The sequence below is a fragment of the Drosophila miranda genome, chromosome XR (assembly GCF_003369915.1).
Source record: "Drosophila miranda strain MSH22 chromosome XR, D.miranda_PacBio2.1, whole genome shotgun sequence".
In the NCBI taxonomy this organism is placed as follows: domain Eukaryota; kingdom Metazoa; phylum Arthropoda; class Insecta; order Diptera; family Drosophilidae; genus Drosophila; species Drosophila miranda.
The window spans coordinates 46152184-46169990 of NC_046674.1; the positions used below are offsets into that span (position 1 = coordinate 46152184).

General features: G+C 46.5%; 1 protein-coding gene across 1 annotated transcript; it reads left to right on the forward strand.

Annotated features, from left to right (window-relative positions):
* Positions 1 to 342: 342 nt before the first annotated feature.
* On the forward strand, positions 343 to 2577 carry LOC117186462. The gene is made up of 2 exons (XM_033387326.1): positions 343 to 1031; positions 1208 to 2577. Exons 1-2 carry the CDS (start codon positions 861 to 863, stop codon positions 1433 to 1435), a joined length of 399 nt encoding a protein of 132 aa, XP_033243217.1. The 5' UTR covers positions 343 to 860; the 3' UTR covers positions 1436 to 2577.
* Positions 2578 to 17807: the final 15230 nt, after the last annotated feature.

Below are 17807 nucleotides of genomic sequence, written 5' to 3' on the forward strand. Positions count from 1 at the left end.
AATTTCGGGTTCCTCCATTTTGTATCGTGTTTGCTTTATTTTTTTTTTTTAGTCGTTTTAGTCTTGAACGATTTGAAATATGTCTAAGAGCGAACTATTTTGTATCATTGTTTTGAAGGGTTGCATTTTATTTGCCGCCACAAAATGCCATCTTAACTCAGATTCAACGTCCGTGTATGCGAACTAAAGTCACCTACACGCACTCCGATAATGTGATACGCCAGAGAAAAATTCTTGAAAAACTTTTTGGAAATCGCTTGACGGGCAGTAAGAAGAGCTGGGGTATCCCTTGGAGAATAATAATGCTGTCAGCTGTAGCGGTATTCAGCAACCGAGATTTGTATTTCAAGGCTCTTCACTTGGAAAGTTTTCTCCGTATACCAAAAAGCACAACACCCGTCGTATATCCGTGTTAAACAAGTTGTTCATGACAAAAATCACAGACATGTTATCCACTGGAGCGGCAGTCCAATCGATTGTAGGACTAGGCCTGCATGTTACCCGTGTGAAGATTTCAAGCGACTTCTCCCATATTAATGTATATTGGCTGGGCCGCACAGATGAGAAAGAAGGAGGTGCTCCCGAAACAGAGCTGTGGCACTATAGCAGTCAACGCCAACATGAGCTCACACAACTGCGTCTTATGGGTAAAATACCCCGTATAAAATTTATCCGCGACAAGACGTGCGGTATTGGATATGTTCAGACGCTCGAAAGTACCATCAGCTCGTTGCGCTCCGAAAACGAGAGATCCTGGAAAACTCGGACTTATCAGAGTGGACATGGGTTCCATCCGCTCTGAACGTAGCAGATGATGGAGCAAAGTGCACCAAAGAATCGAGTTTCCAACCAGACGCGAGATGGTTCCCCGGTCCTCCGGTTCCTATTTGATGAAGAAGAATACTAGCCAACTGCACAGCTCAACTCGAGTAATCTTTTGCAACATGGAAGATGTCAACATCGTTATATACCGGATGGTCCAAGAAGAGGCTTACTCTGAAGAAATGGCTCTTCTACGACAAGGAAGCATCGTGAGTAAGAATAGTTTGATCTACAAATTATCGCGTATCTCGATGAAACAGGTGTGCCGAGAATACGCGGCCGCATAGATAAGTCGATCGGCACAACAAGGAACCTGAAACGGCCTGTAATTCTACCCGGCGGTCATAACGTCACTAATCTTATTATTGATTATTTTCATCGGAAGTTTCAGCATCAGCTTACTGAGATCGTCGACAACGAGATGAGACAATTGTACCACATATCAGGACTGCGAGCAGGAGTTCGCGACATAGCGAAAACCTGCCAAAGATGTCGCAATAAAGGAGGGCTTCCAGAGGCACCGGAGATGGGAAGCTACCACCAGAGAGGCTGGCAATCAACGAATTGCCATTCACAAACAGAGGTATCGACTAATTTGGACCACTGGAAGTAAACGTAGGAAGATGACGCGAGCAACAATGGGGGGTACTATTCACGTGCCTCACCGTGCGAGCAGTACACATCGAACTGACAAACTCCCAGTCAACAGACGCATTCATGCTCACATTTGAAATGTTCGTAGCCCGTCGAGGAGTCCCTAAGAGAATCGTGTCAGACAAAGGGACAAACTTCCGAGGAGCCAGCCGATTACTACGAGAAGAAATCGAAAGAGTCCTACCGAACGAACTGGAAACCAAGTACCCTCAAATAGAATGATCCTTCATACCCCCAGGAGGACCCCATATGAGAGGTGCGTGGGAAAGGATGATTAGATCGGTGAAATCTATACTAGCCGAATACAAAGGGCGACAGCAGCGCAATAAGAGTTATGCTTGGTAAGAGTTTTCGCATTGCAGGGCAGATCGTGGACAGCTTCAGAAAACGATGGCTGAAGGAATACCTACCGTGCCTTACGCCACGAACCAAGTGGCATGGACCTCCAACTAACCCCATCCAACTCGGAGACGTCGTGGTTCTAGCAGACGAAACAAGCCTCAAGGTGCAGTTACCTTCAAGTAGCCAAGGACGGGATCGGTCGCAGCGCGGTGAACCGCACTGCATCTAGACTGCTAAGTCAGCCAATAGTTAAGCCAAGTTAGAAGTGAAGACAACGAATCGAACCATGGACCAAGACGTAACCAGAAGCTTGGCACACATCACGACAAGCGACGAAGTTTGTGAAAGAGGGAATGTTACGGCAGAAACCGCAGTGGCAGTAAAAAATATTCCTAAATACCTAAAATGTACCCAATAGCACAAACATTAACAGGAAGAAGAAGAACATGAAGGAAGGCAGCGGTGAAAAGTTAAAACTGAAGCGGTACAAGTTTTTTAGCCCCTCTAATATTTAATACCCCTGCACCATCTTTTGTAACGTTTGTATTTACGTTTCCTAATTATTCCACGATCCATATGGGATGTTATTTATAGCTTATTCCCACAGGCGACCATCCACCATCCATTTCTGGAATGGTCCGTAAGGTTAGGCCATTCCGAAGTTTGACCGGTTAGCTCTATGCGATATTTAGCCGATGGTTTTCACATGCAACTCAGAATAATTCACATAGACGAATAAAAGATATTAAATGCGAAAAAGTATACATTTTTTGTGACAAAATGAACAAAAATACAACAACAAAAGCACTAAGGTATGTGTGTACAGTGTATGTACAGAAAGATAACAATGTTTTAAAAATTTGTTTTTTTCGTACGGCTTAGGCAATTTTGTAATGGCTTATATAATCCTTTCCACCGACTGTTTAAAATCAGCAGAAGTGTTGCTCCGATCCGGCTGTTCTGTTATAGGTTTCGCATCTGTCAAAAAATCCCACCGTTCCCTTTAGATGTGTTGTGTTGGAAAGGCTATTAACCGCAGGTTTCTATGCGATGTTTGGTTGATAGTTTTCAAATGCAACCCTTACACTGAACACTGAGCACATCCCGGGGGAGTGGTGGAAGTTTTTGACAGATGTGAAACCTCGATTCCCACACTTCAATTGGGGCAATGTAAACAATTGTAAATTATTAAATTGGCTATGTTATTGGCTATAATAAAGCAATCCATATATGTACAATAAACGTTACTCTTTGGACTCCCTTAAAAATTGCAGCAGCTCTGATTGGAAGTTGGGTTGGCTGCTAGCAATTTGGTGGTGTATCTCTCGCTTTGTTTTTTGGTGCTCATCCTTTAATCTCCAGAAGATTTTGCAAATAAGTCCGCTTTAGTGCGGCGCCTTGGTTGCAGAAATAATACTAGAGCTGCAGTTCTATCTGTCCTGGTCGACATTAGAGGAGTTATTTCAGGACCCCCATAAATCCGCAGCACTATTATTCCAAATGTTTAGAGCGAGATTTTCCATTTATTCTGTATAATGGCTGCAAACTAATAATCATAAAAAAAAGCATATACATTCATGTGTACTTATTACCACCAATTTCTGGTTCCTCCATTTTGTATCGTGTTTGCTATTTTTTTTTTTTTTTTTTTAGTCGTTTTAGTCTTGAACGATTTGAAAAATGTCTAGGAGCGACCTATTTTGTATCATTGTTTTTTAGTATAGTAGTATTTGAAAACCATCGGCTAAATATCGCATAGAAACGTGCCTTACAGGAACATCCCAGATGGATGATGGAATAACTGGGAAATGTTCGGAACAGCAATACCTTACGGACCATCCCCGAAATGGATGGTGGATGGTCGTCAGTGTGAGCTTATAAAAACTCACGGGAGTACCGTATACAATTTATTGTATTGCATTTATATTTTATTACTTACGATATATTGGTTTCACCGCTCATTGTGAAGTATATACTTTGCTTACGTATTATATAGATACAGTGTATTTATATGTAGATAATACGGTTTTTCAAGATTAAAACTTAGCAAAGCAAGAAATAAATAACATTTTAAATGTTACACTCATTTTATTTACCGCCACAAAATCCCATCGCAAGAGTCTTAACTCAAATTCAACGTCCGTGTATGCGAACTAAAGTCACCTACAAACACAAACACTCTGTGCCTAGGTATTTCACCTGTGATTTTGGAGTCAGCCTAGTTTGGTCAATTTTCGGGGGGGTCCATATCGGTACATTGTACCTCTTGGTAAAGAGGATGAGGTCCGTCTTGTCCGCGTTGATACTGAGTCCTACCTCTTCCGCCCACTCACGTATCTCCCTGAGTGTACGTTCCATTATGGAGCTGAGGGTCGATGGACATACACCCGTAAAAAGTATGCTTATGTCGTCTGCATAAGCTGTTATTTTTGGGGCCTTCCTTTCAAATCTCTTAATGAGGTCGTCGACCACCAAATTCCACAGTAGTGGCGACAGGACTCCACCCTGGGGTGTGCCTCTGTGTGCCCCCTTTACCATGGAAGCAGTGCCCCACTCCGATTGCACCCGTCTACAACTTAGGAGGTTTTTCATCCAGACATTGTATGCCCAGGGTGTATGTTATTCGCTTCTAGGCGACTTGTTATTGCGGTTGTGGCCAAGTTGTTGAATGCTCCTGAGATGTCCACAAATGCTCCCAAAGCATACTTTTTGTTGTGAAGGGTTCTCTCGATGGTGGCTACTAGCGAGTGTAGTGCCGTCTCCACAGATTTCCCCTTGGTGTAGGCGTGCTGGTTTGTTGACATCAGTCCTCCTACCTCATTCCTGATGTGTAAATCCAACAGCTTTTCTAGTGTTTTTAGTAGAAAGGAGGTAAGGCTTATCGGTCTGTAATCCTTGGGACTCGCGTGGCTGCACTTTCCTGCCTTAGGGAGGAAGACAACTCTCGAGGTTCTCCATTGGATGGGGATATAGCCCGTACTTAGGCATGCTGAGTATATTGCGAAGAGCCATGGGGTAATAACATCTTTGGTCAACTGCATCATGGCTGGGAATATCCCGTCCAGTCCTGGTGCTTTTACCAGACCTGTTCCTCAGTTGCTAGGTACTGATGCTCCTTGGCGTCAGTGACCTCGGTGCATCCAGGGAAGTGCGCCTCCATTAGTGCTGTTAGGGCTTCTTTACTGCCCTCTGTCCACTGTCCGTTGTCTAGTTTTAGTTGGCTCTGTACTGTCGGCTGCTTTGAAGGCAGCTTCCGGAGCCTAGCGGTTTCGGGCACTTTCTCGATGTTGGAGCAGAAGTTTCTCCACGAGTTCCTTTGTGCCTTTTGAGGACTCTCCAGTCAGATACCAAGGTACTCTTTCCCGTGACAAGAGTTAGGTCTAGCACGTTTGACGAGGTGGGACCCACGAAGGTGTGTTCCTCCCCCACGTTTGCTACATCTAAGTTAGTGGATAAGATAAAGTCTAGGAGTGACTCACCTCTATCGTTGGTGTCAGGGCTTCCCCACACATTGTGATGGGCGTTGGCGTCTGCACCGATGAGGAGTTGGAGATTTTTGGAGCCGGCTTCTGTCACCAGACTCCTAAGTTCTTCCGGCGGGGCGGGCCTGTCGTGTGCCATGTAGCAGGAAGCTGCCATTAGGCGCTTTTCCTCGCTCTCCAGCATCACCACCGTCAGGTCATCCGTGCTGTAATGAGACATAAGATGAGCATGGATTCCCTTCCGTACGAGTACGGCGGTTCTGTTCCTGCTTACCGATGTTGAGTAGAGAAGGCTGTAATTTGAGGACTTTAGTCCGGCCACAGAGTTGCCTGACGCAATCCACGGCTCCTGGACTAAAGCTATGTCGGCGGGCCCTTGCTCCATGGCAATGAGGAGCTCCGCCGACGCTACCTTGCTTTTATGGAGATTGAGTTGCAGCACCCTTAGTGTCATGGGTGGCTAACTCAACCTCGCACGACGGGTTGACTATGATTGTCAGGTCACCGTCCTCCTCCTCTTCCGAGTCGTCCAGCGCAAGACCCTGGGCGGCCTCCACTATGGTCTCCAGACCTAGGTCCTTCTCGACCTCGCCTGCCTGGAGGGTGTGCGCATCTTTGTCCTCGGGGTGTCGCTTTTTCAGCCGTAGGTATACGCTACCTACGCCCCACGCCATCTTCCCGAACTTGGGATACAAGATGTCCTCCGCGTCCTTGCTGATCTGGAGGATCACGTGCTGGCCCCCCTCGTTGGGTAGTGGGCTACCGGCGTGCAGAGCCTTCCAGTCAGCCGTTGGCACGTCCGGATTTTGCCTCTGCAGCAGCTTCAGTGCTCGCTCCCCCTGGACAGCAATGGGGAAGAGCACCTTCGCCTTTGGTATGGACGGGATCAGCTCCCTGTCTACCACCTCCAGCTTGGCCCCCTCCCACAGAGCTTCCAGTAGGGGCACCTTCTGCACCAGCCACTGCCGCGTTGGGTCGTCATTGCACTTGAGGATTTTGACCCCGTTCAGCCATCCCGCTCCATCGAACGTGGGCATGGGAGCGCTATGGTCCTCCTCCATTCGCGAGAACAGTGCCTCGACGAGCTGCGCGTGGACTAACTTCCACTGCGGCGCCGTCATCTTCCCGTTCTCATCGCTGCGATCGATCAAGGCCACAATGAGATGTCTCTTGGACACCTCGCTCATGGCCTTCTGCCTCGGCTTCCTCGTCTTCGGCTGGGGGGTGTCCACCTTGGGCCCGCGTTGCCGCTTGCTCGCCGGAGTGTCTTTGGCAGCACTCTCGATCGAGCGTTGCCTCTTGGTGGCCAACATCTCCTCCACCTTGTTGGCGAATCCACCGTTTGTTGCCTTCATCTGCGGCAGCTGCGCGTAGTATTCGCGGCCCTCCTGTACCCGTTGCTCAGCCCAGGCTAGCTTGGACTTCTCCTCTTGGGAGATATCCGCCTTGCCCCGGAGCCGGCTCAGTAGCTTGAGGGCCGCCTTATACTGAGCTTTTGCCTTCATCCCCTCCCTGGAACGCTTCGGCCCTTCCCTACGCAGGGAGCTGGTACCTGGTTCCGGCGAGCGGAGAAGGCTTTCCTCTTCGGTCTTGCTAAGGGATAGCACGCTCTCCAGGTCCGAGTCTGCATCGACAACGGCACCCGCGCGGCTCACCCTGCAACGCGTCGTTTTTGTGGCAGTAGTATTACAACTGACATGACCTGCTCCCGCCATGCCCGAGGTGTGACCGCTGGCGACACGCAGAGAGGATTGCTCCTCCCCGTGCCCGCCGGTGGTAGCAGTCACGCTTTCCACCGACGTTTGGGTTGACATCCCAACCCGTGTTTGCTCCTTATCTACCTCCATATTTGGCCCGAAGGTCCATACTGGTTAATGTTTTTCGGGGGGACCACCCCCTAGCGTTTTATGCCTGGCCGCCAGGCACCTCTAGCCATGGCCTTGGTTCAGTTCCCCCGACTTTAGATCGGGAAGACGATGGACCATAGCCTTAGCTAGACACTGCATTACCCCGGGCAAGGCAAGCGACAGTGCATTATCCTCGCCCGGGATAATGCAGTGTCCATTGCCCAGCCGGCACCCTCGTGGAGGGTTCAGCTAGAGGGTTTTTGCCAGCCCATAGTCAATTACTAATCGCCATTTTTTCTCTGTTGAACCCGGAAGGGCTTTCTTTGGGACTAATAAAAGTGGGCTATTATAAGGTGAAACAGACGTTTCAACAATATTTTGTTCAATTAACTTTCCAACTTGATGCTGGATTTCTTCTATTTGGCTTTGCGGGCATCGATAATTTTTTACATATACTGGTTCATCATCATTAAGTCTCAGTTTTTGCTTATAGAAATTGTTCGTTGTGATTGGTTCGCTTTCAAGTCCGAACACATCGCTATACTGGGTGCATATTTCTTCTAGTTGTTTCTTAAACAAAGTTGGAAAATTTTTCTTTAATGTATTAATTACAGACTCTTTTCTATTGTCTTTGAGATTTTGAACTACCTCGTAGTTAGGTTAGGTTAACCCGGACGGCCCTCAGCGGGGCCACGCATAGGCCAATATGGCCCTTAGTTATCCGGATGGGGGTGTGTATGAACCGTCGCGGGAGTGTTAATGTGGTTTTAAAAAGTCCCCGAGAATCGAGGTGTTTTTAGAATAGGCCAGCAGTTCCTGTGGCGTCCTTTTGGAGGCATCTTCCAGTGATGCCAACACTGGGGCGCCCAGGTATCTCCTCCTTGCCCTTGAGAGAGCCGGACAGTTGCAGATGAGATGTTCCAGGGATTCGATAGCCCCAGGTTCCTCACATTTCCTACAACTGTCTCTGTTGGTGATGCCTAGCTTTGCTGCATGTGCAGCAGCCAGACAGTGACCTGTTAGTATCACCACTAGCAATCTACAGTCCTTTCGTGGTAGGTGCAGTAGGTGCAGTAGGTAGTGGCTAAGTTTCTCGTTGCGCTCCTTGCACATTATCTTCGAGGTTCTGCAGGTGGTGGTACTCCTCCACCTGCAATCAGTCTGTGCTCTAGCCTGCTTCTCTAGATCGCCTTGCAGCGTTCTGAGGGAGACAGGCACGTTCTCGGTTCTCCTATTCTCCAGCCCGACGCCTTCCTTAGCTAGTACGTCCGCCGCTTCGTTTCCTTCGATGCCCTGGTGGCTGGGAACCCAATAGATCCGCACTGTCTTTGTCGTGCTTAGGATGTCTAATGCCTCCCTGCTCGCCAAGACACTTCTGGAACTGACCGCGGACGACTGCATGGATCTTATCGCCGCTTGGCTGTCGACGAATAGGTTGACCGCATCGTGTGCTCGTTCTGTTAGGAGAGCGACCTCCGCTGCCTTCCCGATGGCAAAAACTTCTGCCTGGAATATGCTGCATTGGTCCGGTAGCTTATACGACAGCCTTATCTCAGGGTCTGTACAGTATAGGCCCGCTCCTACTCCTCCTTCCATCTTGAAGCCGTCTGTGTATATGTTGAGGTGCTCAGTTTGGTCCCTTCCAATTTTCCAGTCTTCAGGTCCCAAAGATGTGGTTGTTTTGACGTCAAGGCAAGTTTGGGGGGTCATGTAATCAGTTGATCTGGTCATGTCCCTGCCAATTGAACTGTGCCCGTATCCTTGTATGGATAGGTTTCCTGATGCTATAAGGCGTTGTGCTGCCTTTCCCGCAATCAGGCGAGCGTGAATGTCCAGGGGGTCGATTCCGAGTATAGTTTCGAGTGCTTTTGTTGGGGTTGACCTCAGCGCCCCTGTAATACAGAGCAGAGCCTGTCGCTGAGTCTTTTCCATAAGCTTATGGTATGTCTTCTTTTCAATAGCCTGCCACCACACTAAGGCTCCATACAGCAGAGTTGGTCGCACCACCGAGATGTAGATCCAGTGCATTAGAGCATAAAGCGCAATGGTAGCCTTCTTCACCCTTTCCACTAAATTGGGCCTCCATGCCAGCTTGCTGTCCAGTACTGTGCCTAGGTATTTCACCTGTGATTTTGGAGTCAGCCTAGTTTGGTCAATTTTCGGGGGGGTCCATATCGGTACCTTGTACCTCTTGGTAAAGAGGATGAGGTCCGTCTTGTCCGCGTTGATACTGAGTCCTACCTCTTCCGCCCACTCACGTATCTCCCTGAGTGTACGTTCCATTATGGAGCTGAGGGTCGATGGACATACACCCGTAATAAGTATGCTTATGTCATCTGCATTGGCTGTTATTTTTGGGGCCTTCCTTTCAAATCTCTTAATGAGGTCGTCGACCACCAAATTCCACAGTAGTGGCGATAGGACTCCACCTTGAGGTGTGCCTCTGTGTGCCCCCTTTACCATGGAAGCGGTGCCCCACTCCGATTGCACCCGTCTACAACTTAGGAGGTTTTTGATCCAGACGTTGATTGCAGGGTGTATGTTATTCGCTTCTAGGCGACTTGTTATTGCGGTTGTTGCCACGTTGTTGAATGCTCCTGAGATGTCCACAAATGCTCCCAAAGCATACTTTTTGTTGTGAAGGGCGCTCTCGATGGTGGCTACTAGCGAGTGTAGTGCCGTCTCCACTGATTTCCCCTTGGTGTAGGCGTGTTGGTTTATTGACATCAGTCCTCCTACCTCATTCCTGATGTGTAAATCCAACAGCTTTTCTAGTGTTTTTAGTAGAAAGGAGGTAAGGCTTATCGGTCTGTAATCCTTGGGACTCACGTGGCTGCACTTTCCTGCCTTAGGGAGGAAGACAACCCTCGAGGTTCTCCATTGGATGGGGATATAGCCTGTACTTAGGCATGCTGAGTATATTGAGAAGAGCCATGGGGTAATAACCTCTTTGGTCAACTGCATCATGGCTGGGAATATCCCGTCCAGTCCTGGTGCTTTTATGGCCGCGAAGGAGTCTATGGCCCAGTGGATTCTCTTAGTGGTTAACAGACCTATTGGGGGGTGCTGTTCCTCAGTTGCTAGGTCCTGATGCTCCTTGGCGTCAGTGACCTCGGTGCATCCAGGGAAGTGCGCCTCCATTAGTGCTGTTAGGGCTTCTTTACTGCCCTCTGTCCACTGTCCGTTGTCTAGTTTTAGTTGGCTCTGTACTGTCGGCTGCTTTGAGAGCAGCTTCCGGAGCCTAGCGGTTTCGGGCACTTTCTCGATGTTGGAGCAGAAGTTTCTCCACGAGTTCCTTTGTGCCTTACGTATTTCCTTCTTGTAGTTCCTAAGTAGGATTTTATATTCCTCATTGACAATATCTTCGTTCGCTTGTTTGGCGATCTTGAAGAATTCCTTGAGGTTGTTCCTTTGGAGAGAGAGATCTCGGTTCCACCAGAGTGGCTTGGACCTCCTCTTCGTTCTCGAGGGTTTGCACGATGCATGGTAGGCGTTCAGTAACTCGTTGGATAGGGTCTTTAGGGACTTCTCTATATCCTCCGCAGATTTCACTGAGCCCGGACTCGCGAGCTTCGAAGTAACAGTCTTTTTAAGCTTTACCCAGTTTGTGTTTCGGGGGTTTCTATAGACTGTTATCTTCGAAGAGTGTTTGAATTCGCACTTGAACTGAATGTACTTATGGTCTGAGAAGGATGGTCTTTCGAGAACTCTCCAGTCAGATACCAAGGTACTCTTTCCCGTGACAAGAGTTAGGTCTAGCACGTTTGACGAGGTGGGACCCACGAAGGTGTGTTCCTCCCCCACGTTTGCTACATCTAAGTTAGTGGATAAGATAAAGTCTAGGAGTGACTCACCTCTATCGTTGGTGTCAGGGCTTCCCCACACATTGTGATGGGCGTTGGCGTCTGCACCGATGAGGAGTTGGAGATTTTTGGAGCCGGCTTCTGTCACCAGACTCCTAAGTTCTTCCGGCGGGGCGGGCCTGTCGTGTGCCATGTAGCAGGAAGCTGCCATTAGGCGCTTTTCCTCGCTCTCCAGCATCACCACCGTCAGGTCATCCGTGCTGTAATGAGACATAAGATGAGCATGGATTCCCTTCCGTACGAGTACGGCGGTTCTGTTCCTGCTTACCGATGTTGAGTAGAGAAGGCTGTAATTTGAGGACTTTAGTCCGGCCACAGAGTTGCCTGACGCAATCCACGGCTCCTGGACTAAAGCTATGTCGGCGGGCCCTTGCTCCATGGCAATGAGGAGCTCCGCCGACGCTACCTTGCTTTTATGGAGATTGAGTTGCAGCACCCTTAGTGTCATGGGTGGCTAACTCAACCTCGCACGACGGGTTGACTATGATTGTCAGGTCACCGTCACCGTCTTCCTCCTCCTCCGAGTCGTCCAGCGCAAGACCCTGGGCGGCATCCACTATGGTCTCCAGACCTAGGTCCTTCTCGACCTCGCCTGCCTGGAGGGTGTGCGCATCTTTATCCTCGGGGTGGCGCTTTTTCAGCCGTAGGTATACGCTATTGGTATGGACGGGATCAGCTCCCTGTCTACCACCTCCAGCTTGGCCCCCTCCCACAGAGCTTCCAGTAGGGGCACCTTCTGCACCAGCCACTGCCGCGTTGGGTCGTCATTGCACTTGAGGATTTTGACCCCGTTCAGCCATCCCGCTCCATCGAACGTGGGCATGGGAGCGCTATGGTCCTCCTCCATTCGCGAGAACAGTGCCTCGACGAGCTGCGCGTGGACTAACTTCCACTGCGGCGCCGTCATCTTCCCGTTCTCATCGCTGCGATCGATCAAGGCCACAATGAGATGTCTCTTGGACACCTCGCTCATGGCCTTCTGCCTCGGCTTCCTCGTCTTCGGCTGGGGGGTGGCCACCTTGGGCCCGCGTTGCCGCTTGCTCGCCGGAGTGTCTTTGGCAGCACTCTCGATCGAGCGTTGCCTCTTGGTGGCCAACATCTCCTCCACCTTGTTGGCGAATCCACCGTTTGTTGCCTTCATCTGCGGCAGCTGCGCGTAGTATTCGCGGCCCTCCTGTACCCGTTGCTCAGCCCAGGCTAGCTTGGACTTCTCCTCTTGGGAGATATCCGCCTTGCCCCGGAGCCGGCTCAGTAGCTTGAGGGCCGCCTTATACTGAGCTTTTGCCTTCATCCCCTCCCTGGAACGCTTCGGCCCTTCGCTACGCAGGGAGCTGGTACCTGGTTCCGGCGAGCGGAGAAGGCTTTCCTCTTCGGTCTTGCTAAGGGATAGCACGCTCTCCAGGTCCGAGTCTGCATCGACAACGGCACCCGCGCGGCTCACCCTGCAACGCGTCGTTTTTGTGGCAGTAGTATTACAACTGACATGACCTGCTCCCGCCATGCCCGAGGTGTGACCGCTGGCGACACGCAGAGAGGATTGCTCCTCCCCGTGCCCGCCGGTGGTAGCAGTCACGCTTTCCACCGACGTTTGGGTTGACATCCCAACCCGTGTTTGCTCCTTATCTACCTCCATATTTGGCCCGAAGGTCCATACTGGTTAATGTTTTTCGGGGGACCACCCCCTAGCGTTTTATGCCTGGCCGCCAGGCACCTCTAGCCATGGCCTTGGTTCAGTTCCCCCGACTTTAGATCGGGAAGACGATGGACCATAGCCTTAGCTAGACACTGCATTACCCCGGGCAAGGCAAGCGACAGTGCATTATCCTCGCCCGGGATAATGCAGTGTCCATTGCCCAGCCGGCACCCTCGTGGAGGGTTCAGCTAGAGGGTTTTTGCCAGCCTACCTCGTAGTTCGAAGTTGATTTAAATTTTAAATTATTAATGCTTACTATTTGGCATGTATCTGTTGTATTTAAGAATCGGACGAAGGCATTCTGGGCTGTTGCAATCGTGTTTGCAACATAAACGCACGATTTAATTTCCTGATTGGGAATTCTAATGTTTTTTTCTGCTGAAGACAACTCTATTTTGCGTATCACTTGGGATCTTGCTGGTAGAAGTGCTGAATTAGTACCAGCACTAAATGTAATTGGAACATAGATAGGATACTTTAGGTCTTGAGGTATAATTATAAACCAATCCTCGGAACTATTGTAATCTAATTCGCAATTAAATGTTTTTATGAAATCTAATCCTATTATTCCATCGCAAGGGATTGCGAAGTTTGGATGAAGTAGATGAAATTTGTATGGAATAATGTATTTGTCTGTTTGGAGTTCAATTAAGGCTAGTCCTTTGGAGTTTATTACTCCTTCACCTATGCCTCGAATGTCTATAATTCTATTGATTTGGATGTCGTGAAAGACATCAGAATTTTCTTTTATAATTGAAATATCTGCACCTGTATCGATCAAAAAAATTAATTTTTTATTTGTTGCTACATTTTTGAATGATACGAAATTGTTGAGACTTAATTTAACAGTATATATTTTATTATTTACTCTTGAGTATCTGGAGGTGTCTGGGAGTTTCCCGAACTATTTTGGGCAATTCGAACATTATTGTTGTTGTTATAATTGTTTCTATTTTGGTTATTGCCTCGGTTGTAATTATTCCTACCTCTGTTATAACTTCGTCCACCTCTATAGTTGTTTCTGTTATTGTTGTAATTATTGTTATTGTTATAGGAATTGTAGTTACCGCGGCCATTGCCTCTACCTCTTTGCGGTGGGTAACTACCTCCTCTATTGTTGCGGCCTCGTTGAAATAATATTGCACTAGAACTTCCAGTCATTTCCGTGCTGCAATGGATGTATTTTACCCATTACATCATTGAAAGTAACGAAGTTACCTGCTTCGAATATCATTTTCAACTTTTCATGCTCACAATTTCGTGTCATTGCAGTTATTGATTCTTTTGTGGAGAATTTTTCTGCATTTTCTGGGTCTAAGCCATCATCAATATATGATGCTTCCAATTGCTTTCGCAAATTGTCGATTTCCGTTGTATGTTGTGATGCTGTTTTGCCCTTTTGTTTAGTATTTGCCAATTTAGCTTTGAGTACGTCAGAAGATTCTCCTTTTACGTTACTTTTCAGCTTGGTAATGATTCCGGATAAAGTAGTTTCGTCTTGTACTTTGTACAAAATTGTGCCGGTTATTTTTGATTTAATAACCTCAACTGCTATATCTTCTTGGTTGCCTTTGGTTCTTTCCACAATGCGCAAAGCAGTAAGAAATCTGTTTAGTAATAGGGTTTTACCATCAAATTCAGGGACGGAAGAGGAAACCTGCTTCACATATTCCCTATCTAAGGTTACTTGGTTAGTCATCGTAATTTCTGTATTTTCCTCGAGCTTTTCAATATCACTATCACTATCTGAATTGATTATTGGTTTAGATTCATCTAAATCTTGTAACTGGTTCTCGTCGAATTCAGCTAGCAGATTTTGATTTTCTGGGATTGTTATTACAATACTCCGTCTAATACCAATGTTATGTTATCTAGTTTTTAAAGACGTTATAAATTTCTGACATTGATTTTTATGCTCCTGTGTCAATTTAGCATTGACTTGGTTTATTGTTATTACTATGTTATTGTATTGAGCTGTATCTGATCTTATTGTTTTGTCAGAATTGATACATTTGTATGATTTCTCGAATTTGTCTTTATAATCATTAATTTTTCTCGCTAATGCATTCCATTCCATTGTTCGATGGATACTGGAGTTTTTAGCGGTGTAAGCGCAGCATCAATATGGTTGTGGTGTACTCAATACCATGGCCTTTTCAGTTTTTGAACAATTGATTAAAGGGCTTGCGATTCGTTGGAAGGTTTCTATATATTCATTCTCGAATTCCACTATTTTGATGAATTCGCGATGTTTTTGCAATATTCGCAATGCATTTACTCTAAAATTTGGTTCGTTATTATAGATTTCATTTATTTTGTCCATAATTTTAAACCATATCTAAATTAACTGCTCTACTTGCATATTTTTTCATTATGCACTTATTGTGCAACTTATATAGCTTAGTTAGTGCATTTGCTAGCAACAAAACAACAATTATTATTAGCATAACTGTTATTACCTTTAAGTCGACTGATGCAGTTTCGACATTGTTAATTACGTTTGCGGTTGAGTCCGCTACTTTAGACTCTTGGTCCAACATCTTTCCTACTTCTGATATATTATCCTCTTTTGAGATAGAATTGGAACGCATTTAATTCTTGTTTTTTTTTTTTTTTTTTTTAAAAAAAGAATATATATATATATATTGTATTAAATGTTTTTTTTTATTATTTTTTTTTTTTTAGAGAAGGAAATATTTTTTTTTTTTAATTTTTTTTTTTATTATTAGTAATTACTTAAAAAGTTTTCTTTTCATTTTATATCAGTTTATTCCTATTTGATCAACGCAGTGATCTCCTGTCTAATGTTTCGTATGGCTTCACAGGCCTCACATACTCTATTACGAGCAACGCAATTATCGCTCAGTATTACAAAGGGTTCTTTTACATTTCATTGGTTTTTTTTTGTTACAATTTTTTTTTTGTATTATTATATTTTTAGGTTGCGGGTTCGGAGGTGCTTGTCTTCTTGCAGGCGGTTGGGGCGCCGGTGCTGGTCATCTTACAGGCGGTTGGGGCGCCGGTGCTCGTCTTCTTACAGGCGGTTGGGGCGCCGGTGCTGGTCTCCTTGCAACATGTGTATTTGCAGTGCGCCGACTCCAGTGGTCCAGGGCAGTCTGTTGGGCATCTTGGTTCCGGTTTTGTTATTATGTGCTTCTTCTTTGTGGTCGCTTGGGATACGAATGAGTTTATTATTTGTATTTTATTAGATGTTTCAGTTGTAGAGGTTGAGCTTTTTTTTTGTTCTTGCTGAATCGACTCGATATTGTCCATTTCAGCTTGTATCTTATTGCCTGTCTCCCAACTAATTGTTGTGTTGGGGGCAAATAGCAGTTTTAGTAACTCGGCTTTCCTATTTTTGAGCCGTTTATTTACTCCACTGTGCCTTTTTTTTGGCATTGCTCATTACCTCTACTCACTCAGTACGTATTCCAGGCTTTCCAATTCCGGTCCGTTGCTGCTTATGTTGTTTGCTGCTATCGTTGGTAATTCTCCTGTTAGTCGGACTGCTGGTGCTTCTAGTGGTGCCTGCTGTGGTACTGCTGTTGTTCTCCGCTCTCGTGCCGGCTCATTGTATTTTTATTTTATTTTCAATATATATTTTTTTTTTTTTCCGAACATTACATTACATTACATGTTCGTGAGTCCTGTCACGGTCGCCATGTACAAAGAGGGTTCAAATATAACTTGAACAGAGAAAAACACTTCTGTTCTGTCGTTTGGTTTTGGTAGGAATGAATCCAATTTATTCTTCATAAATTTCCTTAGCATAAAAGTACAAAATATTCTGTCGCTAAGAGCAGCGGCAGAACGGGATCATGTAGCATGCCATATGTATGTACATATGTATGTGTATATTTATGTTTGTAAGAATGTACATATATGCCTTCTGCATATGTGTACATTGGAATGCTCATTTGGGCACTTGGAATATATTGCCGACACTGCAGTTCTCACGCTGCAGGCCAGTCCACATACAAAGGACTGATCGTATTACAGCTCTTGAGTGCGGCTGTGTTACGTAAACATTGCGACAAAGTGTCTTTATTTTTATGAGCGTGATACTCTACATTAACTTTGGGCATATCATAAAGGAGCAGTACACGCGACTGATAGACAACAAGTGGCAAATAGGGCCACGTTGTCGCACAGCTCGGCAAACATGGCCGACCATAGATAAGAAGCGCACCTCAGAGCTCTGCAAACTAGGCAGGGAAAGGTGCAGCGCAGTCATACGTTCCCTCACAGGACACTGGCTAGTAGGCACCCACGCAAACAGGCTGGGTGCCCCATACAATGATTTCTGCCGCAGCTGCAGAGACGAGGACGAGGAGAAAACAGTGGAACACCTGTTCTGTTCCTGTCCAGCTCTCAGCAGAAGGAGGCTGCATCACTTGGGCTCTGCCTTTCTGAACGACATCTCGGAGATGTCCACGCTATGTCCCAGAAAGATCGTCAACTTTATAAGGGCATCTGGATGGGACAACTGTTGACATGAAGTCTCATCTGCAGGGAGGGAATGATCCCAAGCGGTATCACAACGGGCCGAAACCGGCCTAAGTGTGCTGGGCTCCGAGCGAGCTTGGCGGCCGTCTCTACCTAACCTAACCTAACCTTGGGCATATGACCACTTGACATATTGTATACACTACAATGCTGTGGGCATATCCTTATTTGGCATACGACATACTACAGGACTCCCTTAAAAATTGCAGCAGCTCTGTTTGGAAGTTGGTTTGGCTGCTCGCAATTTTCTGGTGTATCTCTCGCTTTGTTTTTGGTGCTCATCTATTAATCTCCAGAAGATTTTGCAATTAAGTCCGCTTTAGTGCGGCGCCTTGGTTGCAGAAATAATACTAGAGCTGCAGTTCTATCTGTCCAGGTCGACATAAAAGGAGTTATTTCAGGACCCCCGTAAATCCGCAGTGCATTTCGACATGCGTGTATTGTTTTTTATATAATGGCTGCAAACTACTAATCATAAAAAGCAAATACATTCATGTGTACTTTTTACCACCAATTTCGGGTTCCTCCATTTTGTATCGTGTTTGCCATATTTTTTTTTTGTTGTTTAGTCGTTTTAGTCTTGAACGATTTGAAATAT

What these genes read in the sequence shown, in the direction of transcription:
- LOC117186462 (XM_033387326.1), top strand. Translation starts at nt 861, where the DNA reads ATGGTTCCCCGGTCCTCCGGTTCCTATTTGATGAAGAAGAATACTAGC. An exon ending in TTCTACGACAAGGAAGCATC is followed by an intron (nt 1,032 to 1,207) that starts GTGAGTAAGAAT and finishes TTTCATCGGAAG; the next exon opens with TTTCAGCATCAGCTTACTGA.